The following is a 22168-nucleotide window of genomic DNA, read 5'->3' on the forward strand; positions in this document are numbered from 1 at the left end:
CTTCTGTTAAAAAATTATAAACAGTGTTAAAAAAATACGTAAGCTCAAAATAAATTACATTTGTTATTCTAAATCAACAAATATGTACTGAAATGTAAAAAACAAACGTTTGAGCGCCACCGCGAGGATTTCCCAGCCAAAGCCCCTTTTTGTCAGTTGGAATAAGATACCAAATCTTTGAGGATTTCCCTGTCTGATATAAACGCCATCATTTTAAGCCGCAGCCTCCCGAGGGAACGAGCCACACTATCGTCTCGAGTGAATAGAAAAAAGTACAATTTTTCTATCATTCAACGCCGATCGTTAATCAAAAAAATAAATATATTGAATGTGTGAGTATGTTCTTCGAAGGATTAGTGCTTAGCGTTGTAATCCGTTATCCCCAAAAAGGGAGATCAAGAAGGACGCGTGTTAAATTGTACACTTGAATCAATATAATGACGGCTCAGCCCTAGGGATGGCAATCAAACCAATATACGCGAGGGTCGTAGATTCGTATTTAATCTTTTATTTGCCAGTTTGATTGACGTAGTTTCACACCTATATTTTTGCGCTTTTGTTGCAGAAATTCTGCCCATGTGCGAGGATGGATTCCCACAGACGAAGGAGTTTTTGATGAAGGTCATGGAAGTGCTGTTCGATTTCGTCAAGAACACCAACGACAGGAATGAAAAGGTAAGGATTTTTGAGAAATATATTTAGACACTTAATGGTGACTCACCCATTTTATCGAACAGATTTTGGAGTTTCACCATCCCGAAGAGATGAAGAGATTGCTCGATCTGGAGTTGCCTGAACGCGGTTTTCCTCTGCAGCAGCTGGTGCAAGACTGCGCCACTACCCTAAAATATCAAGTGAAAACAGGTATTTACAATTTATATTTTTTAATTAAGAACCGTTCACAACTATATTTTACATTTGTATTCAAAATAACCAGATAATCATATAATAAATACTACAACAGGAAAGCTTATCATGATTAAATAAAATCCAGAAAAAAATAATTGAAAATATATTTTTATAAAAAAAAATTATATTATAATATTGACACAATATTTTATCTTTTGACTTTAATTAAATTAAATTTAACACGTAAATGTATTTTTATAAACCCTTTTTTTAATTTGTCTATACTATCTTTTAGAGAATTTTTTTTAAACTAATGCATGTCAAATTAAATAGCTGTCTTAAAATTGCTTATAATCTTTTCTTAAGTCCGATTAAAATTTAATATATTTATAAATAAGTTATATTAGGTACACACATTTTTTTTTGAAATTAACATTAACTTAAATTACAATTATATATGAAAAATATGCCTAATTTTAATATGTTTTTATTATAATATATAATAAATATTTTTTATTTTACAAATAATAACAAATCATCTTCGAAAATATTTTTTAGTATTTTATAAGCAATTTGAAAAATGCATAATATTAAAAATAATTTTGTTTAATTTTAGTCAGTGACTTAATTAAATAGTGTTTAATAAATTTTCAGTAACATAAATAAATACTGAGTTGTCAAACAGTCAGAAATTATATTAAAAGGTAAATAATTATCTGAGGATCTGTTTTACTACATAGTTTCTGACAAATTATTTAAAACTTACTATAAAAAAACTGACTCTTTAATCTGTTGCATTGAAAAAACACTCTTTAATTTTGTATTTAAAAGCAAATATAAAATAAGTAATATGTTTAACTCTTTCGCTTTAATAAAAATGTTTCCGTTAAAATATGAGCGCTTAATTTGATGAAATGTATATTTTTATTTTTCCCTTCACTAAGGAATACTATAAAAGTCTAATGTGTGTCTGTAAAATAGTTTCAATCTACTTACTTAATTTTAAACTGATCGTAACTGAGCATTTATAACTATTACCTGATTTTTTTAAGAAACTGACAATTTAATCTATTTCTTTGTGAAAATTCCATTAGTGATAATGTATATTATTACTTAAAATCAGACACAAAGTATAAACATTGCTTAGATTTTCCGCTTTAATAAAAATGTTTTCAGTAAAAAATTAACGCCTAATTCGATTAAATATATTTTTTATTTTCCTCTCATAAAATATAAGTCCCATGTGTGTCAATAAAATAATGTATTCTTAAAACCAATTATTATCTGCGTACTCAATTTTTAACTGACCGTTTTTAAATGATTACTGACATTTTAAAATAATTTTCACTCAAAAGTAGAGTTTGCCATTTTTCACTTTAAAGCCATCAATATAATTTTCTTCGAAATAAACCATAAAAATTTTTACTGCGTGGTCTAATTTATTTAAAAAAGAAGAGAGAAAGGAGAAAAAGTGAATTCTTAACATTTACTAATTATTATTTGACAAAGCAGCTCCCATATTAAGATATTTTTATTGTTACTTTATATTTTGGAGATGTGCGATTTTCATTACATACACATCAGAATGATGAGAACAAAGTAACATTATTAAATCATTACAATTTAAAAATAGAGTAAATTCTATCAACTATATGTAATTTAAATAGTAAAGTTTTTTTATGTACATACATGTAATTGCTTGATAGACTCTTTGAATCAAATATGGTATATCAAACATCAAATTATATATTTTTGTATGTTCTCAACCTTTCAATAACTATATATTGATCTGAAAATAACACTTACTCTATGCCAATAGTACCCGGCAAACAATATTGGCGCTAAAGCTTCCATTAAGCATTGGCATCTGATGTCTATCGATTTTCCTTCAGCGGCAGCCTTCGCCGCCCATCCCATGTCGGATTATCCACGGGTCGGTGCTCTCCCACGCCCGCACTTCTGCACCACTGCCCTACACTATAATACCCACTCTTCCCTACGCAATGTCCAAAAATTGAAAAACAAACAGGAATATAGGGAATCGCAGCCAAAAGCGGAAGCAATAGCCGGCGGCGGCCATCCGCGTAAATGCCCTGTCCTTTTCCACAGCACCTTTGACAATACCGGATATTGAAATTTTATATGTTTTTTGATATATTATTAAAGACAGAAATAATCAATATTATATAGAAGTGTTCATAAAGTGATTCTAATTATTTATTAATTCAATTAGATAATAGTAAAGAAGTACACAGCATAAACTTCCCACGACCTTCAGAATCTATCTAGTTTATAGTTTATTATAAAATTGCAATCTTAGTGAATTTTGATATTTTCTTAAAACGCATTTAGCTTTTAATAAAAAATCTTTTTTCTGATTTCGCGATAGAAAATTTAATAAAATGCGTTATTTTACTGCCATTTAGTCGAATAAAATGTGGCTGCACAGCACGAAATTTTTAAATATTTTTTTATTTTATTTTATTTATAAACACATCAGATGCGCATTTGTTGCGCAGAGTATCATATTTATATAGTTTATTTATTATGAAGTAATAGTTTACAAATTATGAGATTATTTTTTGGACAATTTGGCAAAAACTTTTTAAAGAACTGTTTGGTTATTTGAATAAATTAGCATAATAAATTTGGCCGAGCAGTGAGAATATTAACAGTTTTTCTTTGAAAATAGCATAGCGAAAAAAATTAAATCAATGGCATAAAATTTAATTTGATTTTTTTTTTAATTCTCCGGATTCTTGATATTCCCGGGAATAAAAAATATCTGGAAAATGTTATCTATTATCCATATCAAAAATTACGTTTCTTTTCCGTGTTTTTTTAATTATACTATTTATTCAAGAACAATTAACTTTTTTTCTAAAATATGATTAGTTAAAAATTACTTAATAATGCAACTTCCTTTTACCATTATGATTTGTTATCTACAGATATATCACAAATAAAAAAAGTAGATATCCTCAGTGTAAGTTAAAAGAAGGTAATAAAATTAAATCCCTTTTTTCAATGAATTTTAAATTAATCAAAAATATTTTTATTGCCAATTAGTTTGTTGAATTACACTATTGGATTATTATTTTTCGATCTTAACTGCTCTTAACTGCTTGGTTTTAAAGATTACAAATTAAACTTCTAGTATCGTATAGAACTACCGAGCACCCCTTATACGTTCTGTATGAAAAAAAAATATATATTTTTTTTATAAAATGGCGGCCAATGTAAAAATCAAAAGTGTCATAACCTTGCAACATAAAATCTCACTGAAAAATTTTGTATGTAAAAAGTGTTCAAAACCTTAATTTACATTTAAAAAAAAATTTTCATTATTTTTTTTTTAATAAAAAACGAGTCTTACGGTAAATTGACCGGGCCCCCGTACAAGCTTTTATGCGACTTGGCATATAGTTAACGCTTGTATTTGGTTCCTTTTAAAGATATAGACTTGAATTTTTGATACGAAATAAAGATTTCGAATATACTTACGATATCGTTTAAAAAAATTAAAAATTAAAAAAAAAATTTTTTTTCTAAAACACGTTTAGTGTTATGAGTCGATCGACCCACCATACATACGCTCATAAGACTGTGATTTTATTTATACATATTTAAAGTTGAATTTTGGTCACAGTATAGAATTTTTGAGCACCCTGTATATGTTTGTTAGCAAAATCCAATGTGTAACTCAAATTATTATTTTTCAGTAAAATTCACATGTGTAAAATCGAATGATAAGCTCGTAAACGTTTTATAAAACTATTATTTGTAATACCATCATTGAAATTATAGTAAGGCTACGTTAAAATTAAGTTCGCAGATGTTTAGAATATACTACAGGCACGCATTGGACTTTTATTGTATTCGGAAAAATATTGTTTAACGGAAAAAATAGTACAGCTTATTTTATGAAGAAACCAGTTCTCTTCAAAAAATTTAGTAGGTTTCTGGTTTCTTGAAGCTGATTTATTATTTCATTGCAAAATATCATATTCTGAAAGCTGCGGAAGCTGAAGAAGAATATAATTAATTATAGCGTAACGTCCAGAGTGATTACTAAATCTTACCACATTGTATTGAATATTGCTTCAATAAATAATATTATAGATGAATCGAGATCGTTCTTATTAAGTGGATTAATTGTATAGATTTGTCACTACAAGTAAAATATAAATATCAGTGAATTCAAATGATATTTGTAGCTAAAAAAGAAGACTGTTTCATTAGATTTTTCTTTCAATTTAATAAAACTTCAAGCATAACTTCAGTCGAATTTTTCATTTAATCGGCTTTTAAGTTTAAAAGTAACCAGGATTGTTATTAATCACTGCATGGTATTTTTTGTTTGTGTATGACTGTTTGATCTATTGTATTTTTAACCAAATCCACGATTTACCTACATATAATCTCTGAACCCAACTGTATGACAAATCATGATGCAATTACCCTTTATATGAATTTATACGCTTGTGGATGTTTTTAAGTATTTCGTTTCCATCAAACGGCGGAGATGAGAGATTATCTCGAGCCATTTGTGGACATAATTGAATACTTGCAACACCCAGCCGAGCGGCTAATTTGCTATAAGGGCAACCCTACTAAACGCTCGGTTTCATTCTGAAGATCAAAATTATATTGCTATCTAAAATCAAAAGTTAGATTTAAAAATGTTTTATTTAATTTACTAATTTTTGTATTTCTAAAATATGGAATAGTTATTATTTTAATAGAAAGAAAAGTCCAAAAATCAGCCAAAAATGAGCTCTCGCCTGTCGAGTGTCGGGGCACAGGGTTCAGGAATGCGTGGGGTGCCGGGTTTTGATACAAATAAAGCATTATTTACAGATGACGGCACGCTTTTATAGGCTTACCCACGAGCCGGTGCACTGTTCGCTTCGAGAGGGTGAATCCCACCCCTGCTTTTCGTGCCATCATCCCCCGTTTTGGCGGGCGTAATTCCATCACAATTATTTGCACTATGCATTTTTGGATGACTCGAGAATCGGCATGCAATCGATAATATATTTTTTAAAACACTAGTTTTGCAAATTCTGTATTTATTATGACAAATGATCGCATGATTCTGCTGCATAAAATAGATTTTATAAATCAAAAGCAAGCCTATATTTATATAATCTAGTCTAGCCTTCTTACATAATTTCACGAGCCACAGTTTGGCTACTGTTGGTATATAGGATTTAAAAAATGCAGAGCGACACAGATCATATATATTTAGAATAAAATATTGTAATCGAATTTCACAAAAACTCTTTCCATCATTTTTTATAGTTATATAGTAATCACTGGGTGAGCGTATGGTGGATGATAAAAATATATAGTGTTACATTCGTATTGCTATACATTGATGCAATATATTTATTCTTGTCCTTTTATAAGTATCGTACATTAACTAAGAGTATATAAAAGTAGTACAGATTAATTGTTTTTTTTTAGGTTTTCTGTCTTTATTATTATGTTTTATAAATACAGACTTATAGCAATGCATATTTAACATCAGATTTTAGTTCACAAAATAATCAAATATATAAAAATAATCCTTAGATCATTCTACCCGATATAATATCATACAGCCACACATCCGACATATCGCATAATATATAGGCGCGTGCTGATTTGACACCGCATAGTTAAAAAATATGTACCCACCAACGTTTCAAGGGGTGAGAGGCGACATAATACATACAAGGGACTTTGGGTCTAAATCCCAGAGGACAGTTTATCAGTCAGTGAGCATCCGCATTGTTGGGGTTCGCGTGTGGTTGTCGTTCTCGAACAATATGCCTCGTGTAATTGAATAAACACATAAATAAAAGCGTCTGTTGGGTGTCGATAAATTTTTTATTAACAAATATTTTTGACGTCCATCAGGCCATCCTCACTTCTTTAACCAACTGTCTTGCGGCCTCGATTTGGTCTCCATGGCTGGAGAATGGCTAACTGCCACTGCCAACACCAACATGTTCACGTATGAGATCGCTCCGGTGTTCATTTTGATGGAGCAGGTCGTCATGGAAAAGATGAGGAACATCATCGGCTGGGACACGGGAGATTCGATCTTAGCTCCAGGTAAATATCATAATTAAATAGTAATAATAACAATTCAATTTACAATTTCAATTTACACAAACACAGGCGGTTCTATCTCGAACTTGTACGCTTTCCTCGCCGCTCGCCACAAAAAGTTCCCATACTACAAAGAGAAAGGCCTCAACAGCATCCCTGGAGAGTTGGTGATGTACACATCCGACCAGGTGAGACTTAAATACTTAAACTTCAGTACAACATTTTCTAAAAAATTATGGAAAATTCCCAGTGCCATTATTCGGTGAAATCCTGCGCTGCAGTTTGTGGCCTGGGCACAGATAATTGCGTTATGGTTCCGTCTGATGAACGCGGAAGGATGATCGTCCCTGAACTGGAAAGACTCATTCTGGAGAGGAAGTCGAGGGGGCAGGTAAGTATCTTAGATTTCTCTATTAATTTTGCAACTTTTGCTTTTTGATTGATTTGTATTTCGATACTAGATTCCGTTCTTCGTTAACGCGACCGCTGGAACCACGGTCATTGGAGCTTTTGATTGCATTGAGGAAATTGCAGATGTTTGCGAAAGACACAACTGCTGGCTTCATATTGATGTAAGTTTAATGTGAATATAATAAAGCAAAGTAATCATAATTGTGTGAAAATATTTCTTATTGTTTTATTTAGGCTGCTTGGGGTGGCGGCATATTGTTCTCGAAGAGACATCGTGCAACCAAACTCAGAGGAATTGAAAGGTAAGTTTAAAACAGATAATAGTGTATAAAAAACATTATTTTAAATTCTTTTACTGTTTTGTTCGTTCGCGCCGACACGATTTTATTGCTTTTGACGTGGATTTTTGACTTCTGAGAAGGGATAATTGTTTTTGCGCTCCCCTATTGGTCAAATTCCACTTTAGATTCTTACTTATTTTAAGTCGTTATATTGTTGTATAAAATCTAAATAACCGAGCGTTTCACTGCGACGGTGACAGCGTGATTTTATTGCTTTTGACGTGGATTTAATTTAATGTAATCTATGAATCTTAATGAAATGGCTATCTTTTGCCCCTATAAAAAAATCTGAAATGACGCCCCTGCTCTACTTTATATATAAGTATTATTTTTACTATATTTACATTGCAAATTAATATTTCTATCTTAATTCCAATAGTTCTTTTTTTAATTATTAATTGAAATTGTCGAATCAAAATATATAAAAGGCAGCTTAAATATTATAATATCTTATCATAGATTAAACTATATCATACAAATATGCCTATCAAAATTATATATAAAGTATATTTTGCACATTTAAGTGCTTATTATAATGACGTCATCACTCAAGCGGTTTGACGGTGATTGATTGCAGCTAAACACAGATGCTCTCAATTATTCACGCTTTTCGTTATAGTATATTCATACATATTAAAATGTCCGCCCATAATATAGATAAAGCAGAGTTTCATAGTATTTTTAATCAGAATTCATAGGTTTTCTTCGGAGCGTTATCGCTTAATCCGATTTTTATGGTAGAGTGTTTGCTTAACGACGGCAGTTGATATAGTAGATATAATAGAAAGGCGATATAGTGCGGCGAATTTATCAGCAGATAAGAATATTTTGGGATTTTGAGACCTCTAAAGTGCGCAGTAAACGAGAGTGATCGATTTACAGAAACCTGCGGAGAGCAGAGATATTGTGCTTTCATTTGAAATGGCTACATTTCGCTACCTGAATTTACATCATACTATCAGAATTGAGGTAATCTTGTTCATTGATGTACCTATTATATAATTTATCTTGCATAGATGCATAATAAATATGTATTTAAATAAAATGTTTGATGATGACCAGATTTAGTACATTTTTTTTTATTATGGTATTCACAGTTATAAACTATGGTTTGTATGTCACTTATGTAACAAATCTTGTTATTGGAAAGCATCGATTTGATTGGTTAAAAATCAATTTCTCCCTTTGTTGTTGAAGCGTATCATTTCAATACATAAAACTCTTCGATGGTTTATAATAGATCTCTTACTAGGTTAACTTTCTCATAATTTTATTAGTATAAAATGAAACCCAAACTAGTGCTAAATAACATTTTTGTTAAAAATGAGTTATGATATCTTCTAAACTAATTTTCGTATACTCTATGAAATTATCAAACTCGTATTGTTTGCAATTTATTATAAACTATGCAGGTCGCAATAGTAGTATTAAATATTATAAAAAAATAAGTAATGGTTCAAACATTTTTCATTGTCTTCTTTATCTAATGAATTTTAATCGCGTGAATCCATAGTTGAAAAGTAGGGTTCTAAACTAAATTCCGTCTCTAAGTAATAAATATTTTCAACAGTAGAACGGCATAAATGTTCGAATTCTCAACACCGCAGTACAAAAAACGTTTTATCTTCATCTTCCGTTTGCATCATAAGATTCCCTATCGAGCTCGACGGTTTACCGTTACATTTTAATTAGAATCCACTACTATTTGCCTCTCAGCCATACACCGTGTGGGTGTTACCCTGCGCTTCTAAAGAAATATTTACCATTTTATTTTTGTTATGTAATAATGCTCTTTTCTTATAATAAATACAAATATTTTATTGCTTTTAGTAACAACAATAGTAAGGAATACATTTAATAATGACTATAATAATTAAATTTATTTAAAAGATCGTTGCAATTCTACGCAAAATTAAAAAATCAGATACATAAGTAGCAAAATTATGGAATGAAGTTAGTGGTATTATATGTTAATCAAATTTACTCATTTAACAATCCAGTACTGACGCCGACCCCTGGAAATAAAAGTGGGAGAGGTGTCGCATGCAACGAAGAAAGAGATAAAGCATGCTATTTCGTGTAACTGTACTCTTATGAAGCCTCCCGTTTCTACCCGATCAATGTCGCGAAACGAAAATACGCGTCTCCCGCATACAAAGTGTATTTGGAAGCCAAATATAAAATTATTTTGATTGCGCGTGTTTATTTATGTTAATGTTTTGAGGTTAAGAAAAATCTAATATTTCATGTCATTAATTGAGATATATTTTTATTTACACATACTATTTCCTACAAACTAAGTACCCAATCTTTGATGATCTATCGGGCTTATAATTATATAATCACTAAATCTAATCTCTCAGACACAATAGAAATTGCAAAAGATACCGGTTCATTAGGAATTGTCACCGAGTATGCCACTGGTATGAATATACTTAAAAGTTATATAATGATTGCCAAATATTTTTTTCTAATTAAATTTGTAAAACAGAAACTGTAGTTTAAAAAAAACTTCAGTTGTTCTATCAAATTAAATGAATATATATGTTATATATATATATCAAGAGTAAAATAGCACATTCATCTGTTTTTCTAAAAATTTAATCACCATCGCTACAATACAACTTTTTATTTTTGTTTAAAATTATATTAATACAAATCAGTTGTTAATTAACCTTTCTAATGCCATGAGCGACTTACGGGGCTCACACGAAAGCTCATTTACGCTACGAAATAATATTACAAGACTAAGATAATATAGTCATCTATGAAGAAACGTTCAAAATTATTACTTTGGCACATAAACGGTTAAGTGAATTTTATTTTATATAAAACACGTAATAGGAAAATTAATCAAAAAATCCCAAGCACTATTCCGTGCGGTCCAGGAACGGACTTTCAGTTTTTAGGGGGGGGTAATTGGTCGTTTTTGTAAAAAAAATATTTCATTAAAATTTTATTTATTTCATTAAATTACATGCATTTTTCTCGCCAAATTTAAGGCAGGATAAAAATAAATTGCCCCTTCCCCCCCCCTCATGTGAAACTTTTCATTAAAAAAATAAACCCCCTATGCGGTCTATTTTTTGGAGTTCGGACCACACGCTTAAGTATTTATAGTGCAAAGTATTAAATTTATAGTACAAAGTATTCAAGTAAAATTAATCAAATTTATAGTGAAAACTATTTTAGCTAAAGTACAATTAATTCACACCTTATTAATAATTGTAAATACAGCTTATAATTATTAAATGGAATATTTTTTTAATAATTGAATCATTCAGGTAAAATTATAGCGAAAAAATATTTTTAATAAATATATATACATACATATGTATGTGTAAAAAACATACATATTAATTAATTAAATAAAAATAATTGCAAGGCATATTTTTTTATTATTATTTATAGCAACTACATAACCCCAATTTAAATTTAATTTAAAAAAAATATATTACAAAAATAAGAATACATATTTTTGCTGGAAATATAAGTTTTTAGAAAAACCGCATTTAGGGACGAGTCAAATAAAACATTTTATTTTTTTAGTGAATATTCCTGCCGTTGAGAATACTCGCTCGCTTTCCTTTGATGTTGGCGTAATTATGAGCAAAGATTTAGATTATGAGTTTTCTGGTTGGTTGCAAAATCTTTCATTTGCTCGACTATATATATTATTTTTTATCAGAGACAAATTTTGTTTAATTATTCTTTAATTGTCAACTTCATATTAATAAAATTCTCATCAGTAGTATATGCAATAATTTTTTGCAATATCCGATTTCGAACTATCTAAATTAAAAAATTCATTCTAATAAACTTTCTTCATTTAAAAATAGTTTTACAAAGCAAATTCGAAAATAGTTTTAATTGGTTACATAAAAATATATAAAACAATTTAGCTGATTATTTATTTTCTACTCAATTTATGAGTTTAGCTCTGCCATCTTTTTCAGTTGAAAATCAGGGAGCTATTTTTTTTTAAATCCCGAAACACGAGGTGGCACAAAATCCGGAAATTCTCGAGTTGTCTTTACACGAGATTCCCTATTGCCTACATTAAATTTAATATATTTTAATTATAAATATAATTCTAGTCAAATATCAATTTGATATCAAACAAAACTCACCATGTTAAAAGGATTAACTACCCCTGTATTTAAATTTCCACAGTAGAGCATATTTTGCCAGCTCCATCAACCGTACATCCCCCGTCAAAGTGCACTTTCGCTAATCCTAATTGAATTCTAATGTACACACTTAATCATTGCACTTTAACACGAATTGAAAATTTAAAACACTCCTGGTCAACGTGTACAAAGGTAAATCGACATAAAACGAAACAGTAAAGTGTGATTTTATTCAAGTACAATTTCAATCGATATTTTTTTGTAGAGACACTCTAAAAAATTGAGTTCTTAGCCTCATTTAGATACTTTAAAACAGATTTGCGTCTAGAAAAGCGCATAAATCGGCTTAGCTCTAAATGTGTTGACTTTGCACACTCACCCTCTCTATAGAAGGATCCAAAATCCACATAATATTATGCAGCATACGTTGTTTCACACACAATAACCACAACTCTTCCGTGTGGCGTTTTGAGGTAGCCTCATATTTACAAAATATAATCTTTGTTGGTTCAGGCGCAGAACTGCATGCGAAATTTGCGACGGTGTTATTTAACCCTCTATGTTAATTTCCATAATCGATGTTTATTTATTTTTATTTTTTAGGGCTGATTCCGTGACTTGGAATCCTCACAAGCTGATGGGCACGCTGCTGCAATGCTCAACTATCCACTTCAAGGAAGATGTAAGTAATATACTTAAATTCGAAATCACTCTTTTGCGACTCGAATGATTTTTTGTTGAAAAAGTAAAGTGTGTTATATTTTGTGACTTCTGAATTGGATTTATGAATATGTAGAGGAATTTCTTGACAAAATATAGGAAGAGAGAAGCAGCTGCTTATGGTAGTCGCAACTTGTTTCTGTCTATGGCAAAGAAGTGTCGGTTGATGCAAGTAATAAAATTGCTTAAAAATAATGAATAATTAATTTGTTTTGACGGGTGTTTAACTTTATGAATAATGGGAAAAACTGTTCTTAAATCAATAATTCAATACAAAAAAATTAGACTATCGGAAAAAAGAGATCAGTCACTAGAGTTCTGTGTCGTTAGAATCAAGAAATTCGTTTCCTGACTCACAAATGTATTCAGTTCGATATTTAAAAATAAATAAATGGGTGTTTGAAAGATTAATTATCCAAATCTCGTATAAATAAATAAAAAAAAAACATTTTTTGTAATAAAAAATTACTTTTAGGATAAAAAAATAATAGGCAATATTATTATAAAATTCAATAAAATTCGTTTTTTTCACTTTTGTCAGTTACAATGTCTTTTTAATTCGTAAAAATTTTATTATTACTTATCAATAGTAAAATTATTAAAAATTTATGAAAAAAAAACTTTTTTAAGCGTTTTCTGTTGAATTAATAAGGGACTAAAAATGAGAATATTAAGAAAAATTATAGTTATTATATACTTAAAATTGTGCAGATAGTAAGTGTCGCAGTAACGACCTTTAAAAAAACACTTTCCCTGCAATTTGCTAGGGTGGAAACAGCGGCCATATGTTACATCCCCTTGACTCGCTGTCTTGTGGAATTTAATTAAAAGTACCCCACATCCAAAATGGCGAAGTCGACGTTCGTCAGCCACACGACGGAATATTAAACTCCATTCTCAGTGTTGTTAGAAAACATAAGTTAAAATTTGCTGAGTAAATTATTTTTATACCAAAATATATGTATATATGTTTGTTTATATATAATTTATAAATTGTTAAAAAAAATACATTTATAAATTATATATAAACAAACGATATGATTTCTTAACCACTTAAACGCCAGCGACTCACTTGTTAATTTTTTTTTAAGCAAAATATATTTTAAATTAAGCTAATTAATTATTTACAAATATTTTCTTTTAATTAGTAAAGCTTCATTAACCAGTAAACCAAGTATTTTATATTTATTTTTAGAAAAATATACTGGCGCGTGAAGCGACTCACTAATTAGTCACAAGCGCTTAAAGGGTTAAGATTCGAGTATGTTTATATAATTTCTTCAGTGCTTTATTTGGTTGTATCTATGACATAAAATATTGTGCTTAAGTACAGATAAACCTATTTGTAGAAATATTCCAAATAAGTTTTCGTTTAGTATATACCACCATACATTTTTTAAAGCTGTTGATTCCCACGTGGAGCGATTTCTTCTTATCTGATTAATGTAGTATAACATATTTTTGCCATTTAAATACTTCCGACCTAGTTTACTTTTTCTCATATATTTTACACAAAGCCCATAAAAATTAATTGCTTAGATTAATATAATAAGATTTTTAATTAAACGCATTTAAAGCTTATTTACATGTAATCAAAGTGAACAATTGTGCATATCACAATGTTGAATATACATACATACAACGAGCGAGGGGAAAACTGTCTATTGGGAGCTTGGGATCGTTTAAGCAACATCTGCGACCGCTGTCCAATCAATCACAACCCCTGACCCTTCTCGTGCAGTAGTTGTATATTAAAAAATAAATCAAAACAACTGATGTATAGAGATGTTCATACGCTGAAAATACTTTAATATAAAATATGCAAAAAATAACTTCAGAACGAAAAAATGCGCGTTAACCATAAAAATTCGCTTTGTAACGAAAGGGGGAGATTTATATAAGCACGTACAAGCAGGAGGAATGCCTGTGGAATTTTTAAATTAATCTCAACCCCAATGTTATGTGTGTACAAATGAAGAATTCGCTTCATTGCATTACAAATAATTTTCTATTGTGAGAATGGTGGTTGTTCTAACAAAGATAAATTTATCCAAGTATATAAAAATATTATTAATTATTTTTAACCTATTAAATTTATATAAAAACAAATATCGAACTTAAACATACTATTTCAACTAGCAACTACTACAGATAAGCTAATTTAATATTAATTTTAAATATATTATACAATAGAAGCAAAAATAACTAAGCGATGTTTAAAATAATACATTATTGGCGATTCGCGTTCTGTACGATACACTATTTCGTAGCGTACTCTAATATGGCACCATTGTCTGGAATCCAAATTGGAGAGAACTCAAAGAAAATTTCAAGGATATCTCTTCAAGAGAAAGTACGGAACGTACCCGTATTTGTATCGTTTTGCTAAGAGCGTTGGAATACAATTCATTGCATTCTTGGCGTAGCGTCTACTCAATGAAGCACTTTTTAAAGTTGCTAAGGGGCGGTGTCAACAACCCGTCGATGCTCGGTGACTTTCAGCTGGCCAAGAGCTCTAGAGAGTCGCGATCGCGTTTCTTATTTCTGATCGTTGCGGCCGGGACGTCAGCGCTTGAAAACGTTTCTCTTGCACGAGCCATCCAGCTTTTCAAGCTGGAAAAATTGATGTGGTGCTCATCTAGTTTAGGTGTGCACCATAAATGTTTCCATAATTATTTATTTTGTTGGGGGAAACCTATCAAATCATTAAAGTCAGATTTGTAATAAAAATAAAAATAATAAAAATTTATTACACTCCGATGAATCTGACATATTTGATATGAACTATAAATAATGAAAAGTTGTTATTACTGCTCTTATAGTAAATAATAATTTTAAATGTAAATGTGAAAAGTACTTAATTCGTAATTGCAATAATCTTCGTCTGATTCAGATTCGAACATTTCAATCACGTATTCGTTAACCGAGAGGAATTATACAACTTTAAATTCGAGATCTGATTCATTGGAATAATTATATATTTTGGCCATCGCTATAAATATGTTTTAATTTAAAGTTAGTTCATATAAAAATTATTTAACGAAGTTAAGTTGAAAAATAATTGAGAAGCGCAGAATTTTGACGTAACTCTCCCAACTGACGCACGATTGAAACGCCGTCTGATGCGTGCATCAGAGTGAGTCAGCACATGAGGCACCTTGACCTAGCTCTCTCGCTCTTTCACACGTACTTGTGCATCTCTCCGTCTGATATACTCGCCCATCTCTCTCTTGCGAAATTCTCTGACAAAGTAATATAGCATGGAATGTTTTATTCAACTAATAAATCCTCAATGTTTTTTTATAAATATATGATATTCTCTATGAGCTGAATTTAGTTAATTATTAGATGTTTTGAAATAATCATTATATAATAATCACTAATTCCGATCTTCCAGACTCGATAGAAATTGAATAACACTTGGTTTCATGGAGGACTTTCATGTATCATAATAATTATTGATTTATAGTACTTCTTTAAATAACAGTTTTGCTTTAAATCCAATATTAAAATATATATGAACACTAAAGGGAGAAACAGAGCAAAGCAAGAACCTCAAACCTGAGGGTTCTGAAGTGCGAATACATAAACTAAAATATGAAAAGCATTTTGGTCTTGATAAACCATCCTATAAATATATTTATATAGATTATATTTTATAGGGCCTCCTGATAAGCTGCAACCAGATGTCAGCTGAATACTTGTTTATGACTGACAAGTTGTATGATGTCAAATTCGACACTGGAGATAAAGTCATTCAATGCGGTCGTCACAATGACATCTTCAAACTGTGGTTGCAATGGAGAGCTAAGGTTGGTGGGACTCATCCTAAATTCATCACATAATGTATTTTATTTAAAAAATAAATATTCAAATAGGGAACTCAAGGATTTGAGCTCCACATGGACAGACTCATGGATCTGACCCAATACATGGTGACCAAAATAAAAGCTCAGCCTGATAAATTCTACTTGATCTTGGAGCCTGAACTGGTCAACGTTTGCTTCTGGTATGTGCCAAGGAGACTACGTACAGTGCGTCATGATACTCGTCGCGAGGAAGAGCTTGGAAAGGTATTTTTTTTTATAAATTAGCAATTTTATTGCAGAACTTCATATTGATTATTAAATGCTTTTCTGTTAGATCTGCCCCATATTGAAGGGTCGCATGATGCAGTCTGGAACTTTGATGGTGGGCTATCAACCAGATGATCGTCGTCCTAACTTCTTCAGGAACATCATCTCTTCGGCTGCCGTGACCGAAAAGGATGTAGATTTCCTGCTGAATGAGTTGGACCGGCTTGGACAAGATCTGTAAATTTTTAAAAAATATCATCAGGCGAAGGAACCTATTTTATTATTATTTGTGACTTTTAAAAAAATATTTTTTTGCAAAATAAATAAATTATTCTTTACATGTTTACTAAAAATATATGTATACACATTTAATTAATATTCTATATTTAAATTCAATTAACGAAGCGCGTCACTGTTATAAACGTAATTCGAGTTGAACTTGAATCGAAGAATATTTTTTATACTAAATTATTTACATTTATTTTACGGCTTGTTATCGATTGTTACGAACAAACATACATTTACTTCTCATTAAAATATAGGTGTTATTCTAAAGCAAATCCTACATCGTTGTAATATATAACGACTTAGCTCTACTATTATAATTGTTATTCAAAAATATTTTTAAATGACACAGTAGACGTGTACTGATTAGAACTTCATAATGTCATTTGGAAAAAATAGACATTATAAAATCTATAGATTTCATACTACAGTTAAAAGAATCGAATATATAACATGAATATGCGCATGTGTATAAAATAAATACATGTATGGATTGCACTTGTTGAGTAGTTTGTATGTCTAATATATTATTACTCTAATATACTTATAATATACATTAAAAAAATTAGAATTCATCAGAGTCATATCAATGTGCACATACTAATGAGTATGTTCTATATATATATATATATATATATTATATTTTTTGTGTGTGTGATTGATGTAGTACACTATATGAAAAATATTTCTATAGTAATTTATTTTATTCAGACAGTAATTCTTTGCTTTTTTTCAATAATTTAAATAAAAATTATTTTAAATTGACATCTACGTGTGCTAGATAATTTATAAATATGATATAATGAGCCGTGCTTACTTTTCTAAAGTTTTTAAAACAGCGAGTCGCCGGCAAGTATGAAGACATGAACGGCGCGCGGGGAGTTTCGACACAATTCGCTTGACGGTATATATGCTCAAAACGCACTCTTTGGTATCTTTACTTGATTCTCTATTATCTAATATCTGGTCGATATATCGTAATTTTTTTTTTTTAATATGCACTTTTTATAGGAGAAATTGCCTTACTTTTCTCCTTGGCACGTTATTATTATATTCTTATATATAAATATATATTCTTGTTTTAAATATTTGCACTTTTTTCTTATACATTTTTTTAATACTTTTTAGCGTCAAAATTCCTAAGCACGGCTCTAAATAAATATAATAAAATATATCGCAAATGAAAAGGGGTAAGGATTGCATTTTCTTAAATATAATTTTAATAGGTTTTCTATAAAAATATGTATCGAGAATAAATCAATAAAAATAAATAATAGCAGCTTTGTTATCGTCTCTCAATCTGTGAGTGTGATATGATTAAATTTAATTATTCAATACGACTTTTGTGTTGTATGTATATAATTATCGTATATTATAGTTTGCAGTAGTTATATATTTTCATAATAATAAAAATATTATACGAATTAGTTACGTGAATATAATTATTGAAATGATACTAACCGTTTTTAGTCGAACGCGACGAGAAAAAAAGCGAAACGAAACTGTCTCCCATTTTGCCAATTATATGTGTACTTTGTATAAAAATTAAAGGAAAGAATTAATGATGTATTTATATTTATTATGTGTATTGTTCAAATGTTGTAACTCTGGTTTTTTGGTTGTTTTCGTTGTTATTTGAGGGTTGAACGTTGTTGCTTAGTGCTTAGAGCGATGGAAAAATACTTATCTATTAAAATACGAAATTTTAATAAGTGCTCCATATTTTAGTTATTTATAGAGATTTCAAAAATCGTTAATTGAAAGTCTTTTCATTTTTAGTATGACGTTTATATTAAACGCGTTGCCTTGTCGCTATTTTAAAATCAGGAGTAGTACGAACGTTTAAAACGTTTCAAGAAAAAGTCCATAAAGAGAATGATAAAAATGTTATAAAAAAATTAAATATTTTATAATGTTATAACAACCAAATATAGTTTAGGAATGAATATAAAGAAATGGAAAGTTAAGTGCTTAGTAAAAATATAAATAATAAGGGCTGCGTATAATAGATTTCTGGAATTGATAAATACTTTATTTCTAATTATTATTTATTCTTAGTATTTTTATTTAATAATAAATAGTCTGAAATTGTAATGAAAAAAATAAATCATCGACCAAAATTTCATTTCATTATTTACACTATTATAACAGAAAAATATATATTATATTAAAATATAAAGAAAATTGTGTAATAACGCAATAAATTAAATATATATCGTAATTGATAATATAAACACATTTACACTTCCAAATTATAATACATCATTACGATAAGGAAATGCCTTTTTTTATAATCGTAGACTGATTTTTCACCAATGTTTTCTCAAAATTATGAATTGAGTTCTTCAGGTATAGATTTTTTTTAATATAATATATTTGGTCTGTAATGGTATTATTATATATAATATTTATCTCGTATTAATGTGAAAATAGCAACTTAATCACATGTCTTCCATATATATACATATAACGTAAGTTAGAATAATCGAATATAATTAATGTAAAACATAGAATAGTGTTATTTTTTGTGTTAAATTGTTTAATAAAGTCAATAGTGAATTATTTCAATTATTTGTATCATCGAGGCATTAAAAAACAATAAAATATTTTTTGAACTTTTAAAAAAGTCAATATTTGTTTACAAAAACATTTATATTAAAGTAAAATATTTTTTAATAATAAGACTTTTCTAATCGAAGCTCATCATCGGTTGAAAAATATTATATTATATTAACTGTTGTTCTAAATAAATAAATGTATATGAATATTCAATTTACTCACTGTTAAATTTTCTTGGCAATGTTTATTCAAAATGTGGCTGTTTCACTATATGTGTAATTAAATGATATGTTAATGATAAATCAAAATAACTCTGTTCAATGTTTATGCTTTATATGTTTAATGTTATAAAAATTAAATCACAAGTATCTTTGCCGTTCATGAAAATCGTATATTATATATGTATGTGAAGAAATAAAAATATCTATATATATATAATATTAATATAATTGAAGTTGAAATAAACTTCAATGTTGCTGTCGATGACAATAATTTGTAGGTTTAAAATGAATAGAGAATAATCAGTATTATTATTATTATTAGCTTGAATTATCCGTTGCCAGTTGTGAATAAAAAATACAAGTAGTATAAATGTAAACCATGGTTGAAATAAATTATTGGAATGTGTATGTAGTTGTTTTATTTATTAAACATCTATTTGAGCGAGCATTATTTAAATGTTATCTATTACTAGTTTTGTGGGGACGACACATGCTCTTGTTTTTGGGGGACCTTATTCTTTAAATTCGCGAAGTTACTCAGACCAAAAGTGATTATTTAGACAATAGCGCGATCACACAAAGTCTCTCGTTATGACTATTCCCTCGTGAATAGCACGCAAGGATTCTCCGGTGCATTGAATGAACATTTCTTTGTTACAAAATGGTCACGGGAAGACAAATAGCACCATAAGGCTACAACATTCCGTTACACAATATTTCGACCTCGAATATACATATCTATCAAGCAAATGTCACTTTCTAAAGGCGTATACTTATTTCGTGTTCTAAGAAGCAAGTGCAGCGATTGGTTGGATGATCGCTGCATGATTGTGATTGGTTAGCAAACTTTGTAGGCCTGGATTCTTAAGCCTGGACTCTGACGAGGAGAAGGCAGTCACAAGCAGTCACCTGGCAGACTCCAGCAGACACTAACAGACGCCCGCCCGCCCGCCCGCGGACAACATACGGTCACGAGCGCTTACATCCTGAGAGGGACTCTTCCAAACGAGCACCACCATAGCAGAGAGGGATCATCCTCCGCTATACTGTTGCTGCCACACCACTTACAAGACATCATCCCTCCGCCAGCTTCTCCACCAGTGCTTGGAGAAAACATATGTAATATAATCTAATAAAATTCTCACTAGTTTCTACCTGCGTCTTACTGGCTGCCAAGTCGCACGTTTTAGGGTTACAAATCCTTAAATAATCAAACTCAAATATCACAAAAAAACACCTTGAATTGTAAGGACCACCCGTAATCGTTGCAGCGTGAAGGACTTGTTAAGAGGATATCATAAAACTAGTTGACAAACAAAAATATCTATCTAAGTGAACTTATTTAAATAGTATCCATTACCAGTTTTAAAGACATGAAACTGACAATTGCATAAGGAGCTTAAATTGCTCCGCCGAAAGAATTAAATATTTCATAGAACGACAGTGTGGCCATTTTTTACTGATTCCGGCGTAGCGTTGGGGCAAGGCGAGCGAAGCTTAGGCTCCGCGCTTTAACCCTTTGAGTAGTGAGTTATTTTTTCGGCATATACATCGTGGGAGTGAGTTAATTTTCAGTTTTTTTTTTTTTTTTTAAATTCGTTTTGTTTATTTTTTTCATCGATTATTATTTTTATTTATTGTATTATATTTTTATTGTATTATATTTATTGATAAGGCAAATTCAGTGGCTCTCAACATTTTATTATAAGATTTATATTATTTATGTATCACATTTATCAACTTATGATTATTTTATTTACATTAGAGTAAATTGTAATATATTAGTGAATTTTTATTTATTGATAAAGAAAATTCAGTGGTTCTCAACATTTTATTGCTTTTTATTTACATTTTACTTTTATCAACTTATGATTATTTATTTACGTCTCCCTTTTATCAACTTATGATTATGATCATTTTATTTCCGTATATATTGAAGTAAATGTTGTTTTATTGATAATGTTAATTCAGTGGTTCTCAACATTTTAATTTAAGCATTTTTTATTTATTTCTCACTTTTATCAACTTATGATTATTTTATTTACAATAGTATTTTTTTATATAAGAGTAAATGTTGCTTTATTGGTAAAGTAATTCAGTGGCTCTCAACATTTTATTGTAAGTTTTTTATTTACATCTCACATTTATCAACTTATGTTTATTTTATTTATTTCTCACTTTTATCAAATTATGATTATTTTATATTTACAATAGTATTTTTTTTATATAAGAGTAAATGTTGCTTTATTGCTAAAGTAATTCAGTGGTTCTCAACATTTTATTGTAAGTTTTTTATTTACATCTCACATTTATCAACTTATGATTATTTTATTTATTTCTCAATTTTATCAAATTATGATTATCTTATTTACGTTTATATTAGAGTAAATGCTGCTTCATTGGTAAATTAATTTAGTAGTTCTCACCATTTTTTGTTTTTTTATTTACATATTACTTTTATCAACTTTTGATTATTT

The 22168-nt window shown here is 29.6% G+C and overlaps 1 protein-coding gene across 4 annotated transcripts in view; it reads left to right on the top strand.

The window, feature by feature from the left end:
* Gad1 (glutamate decarboxylase) overlaps positions 1-20091 on the top strand; it is a 30034-nt gene extending 9943 nt beyond the window's left edge. For all 4 annotated transcript variants that reach the window (XM_088183249.1, XM_088183245.1, XM_088183246.1 and 1 more), the window contains 11 exons: positions 566-675; positions 738-864; positions 6754-6951; positions 7018-7136; positions 7199-7339; positions 7410-7520; positions 7594-7661; positions 12434-12512; positions 16213-16362; positions 16429-16623; positions 16694-20091. In XM_088183249.1, the coding sequence (XP_088039375.1) occupies positions 566-675; positions 738-864; positions 6754-6951; positions 7018-7136; positions 7199-7339; positions 7410-7520; positions 7594-7661; positions 12434-12512; positions 16213-16362; positions 16429-16623; positions 16694-16867 (1472 nt within the window). In that variant the 3' untranslated portion in view covers positions 16868-20091. The remainder of the gene's footprint in view (positions 1-565; positions 676-737; positions 865-6753; positions 6952-7017; positions 7137-7198; positions 7340-7409; positions 7521-7593; positions 7662-12433; positions 12513-16212; positions 16363-16428; positions 16624-16693) is intronic.
* Positions 20092-22168: the final 2077 nt, after the last annotated feature.

Source organism: Plectrocnemia conspersa, unplaced genomic scaffold (assembly GCF_051122295.1).
Source record: "Plectrocnemia conspersa isolate PC_06_02 unplaced genomic scaffold, ASM5112229v1 ptg000003l, whole genome shotgun sequence".
Classification (NCBI taxonomy): domain Eukaryota; kingdom Metazoa; phylum Arthropoda; class Insecta; order Trichoptera; family Polycentropodidae; genus Plectrocnemia; species Plectrocnemia conspersa.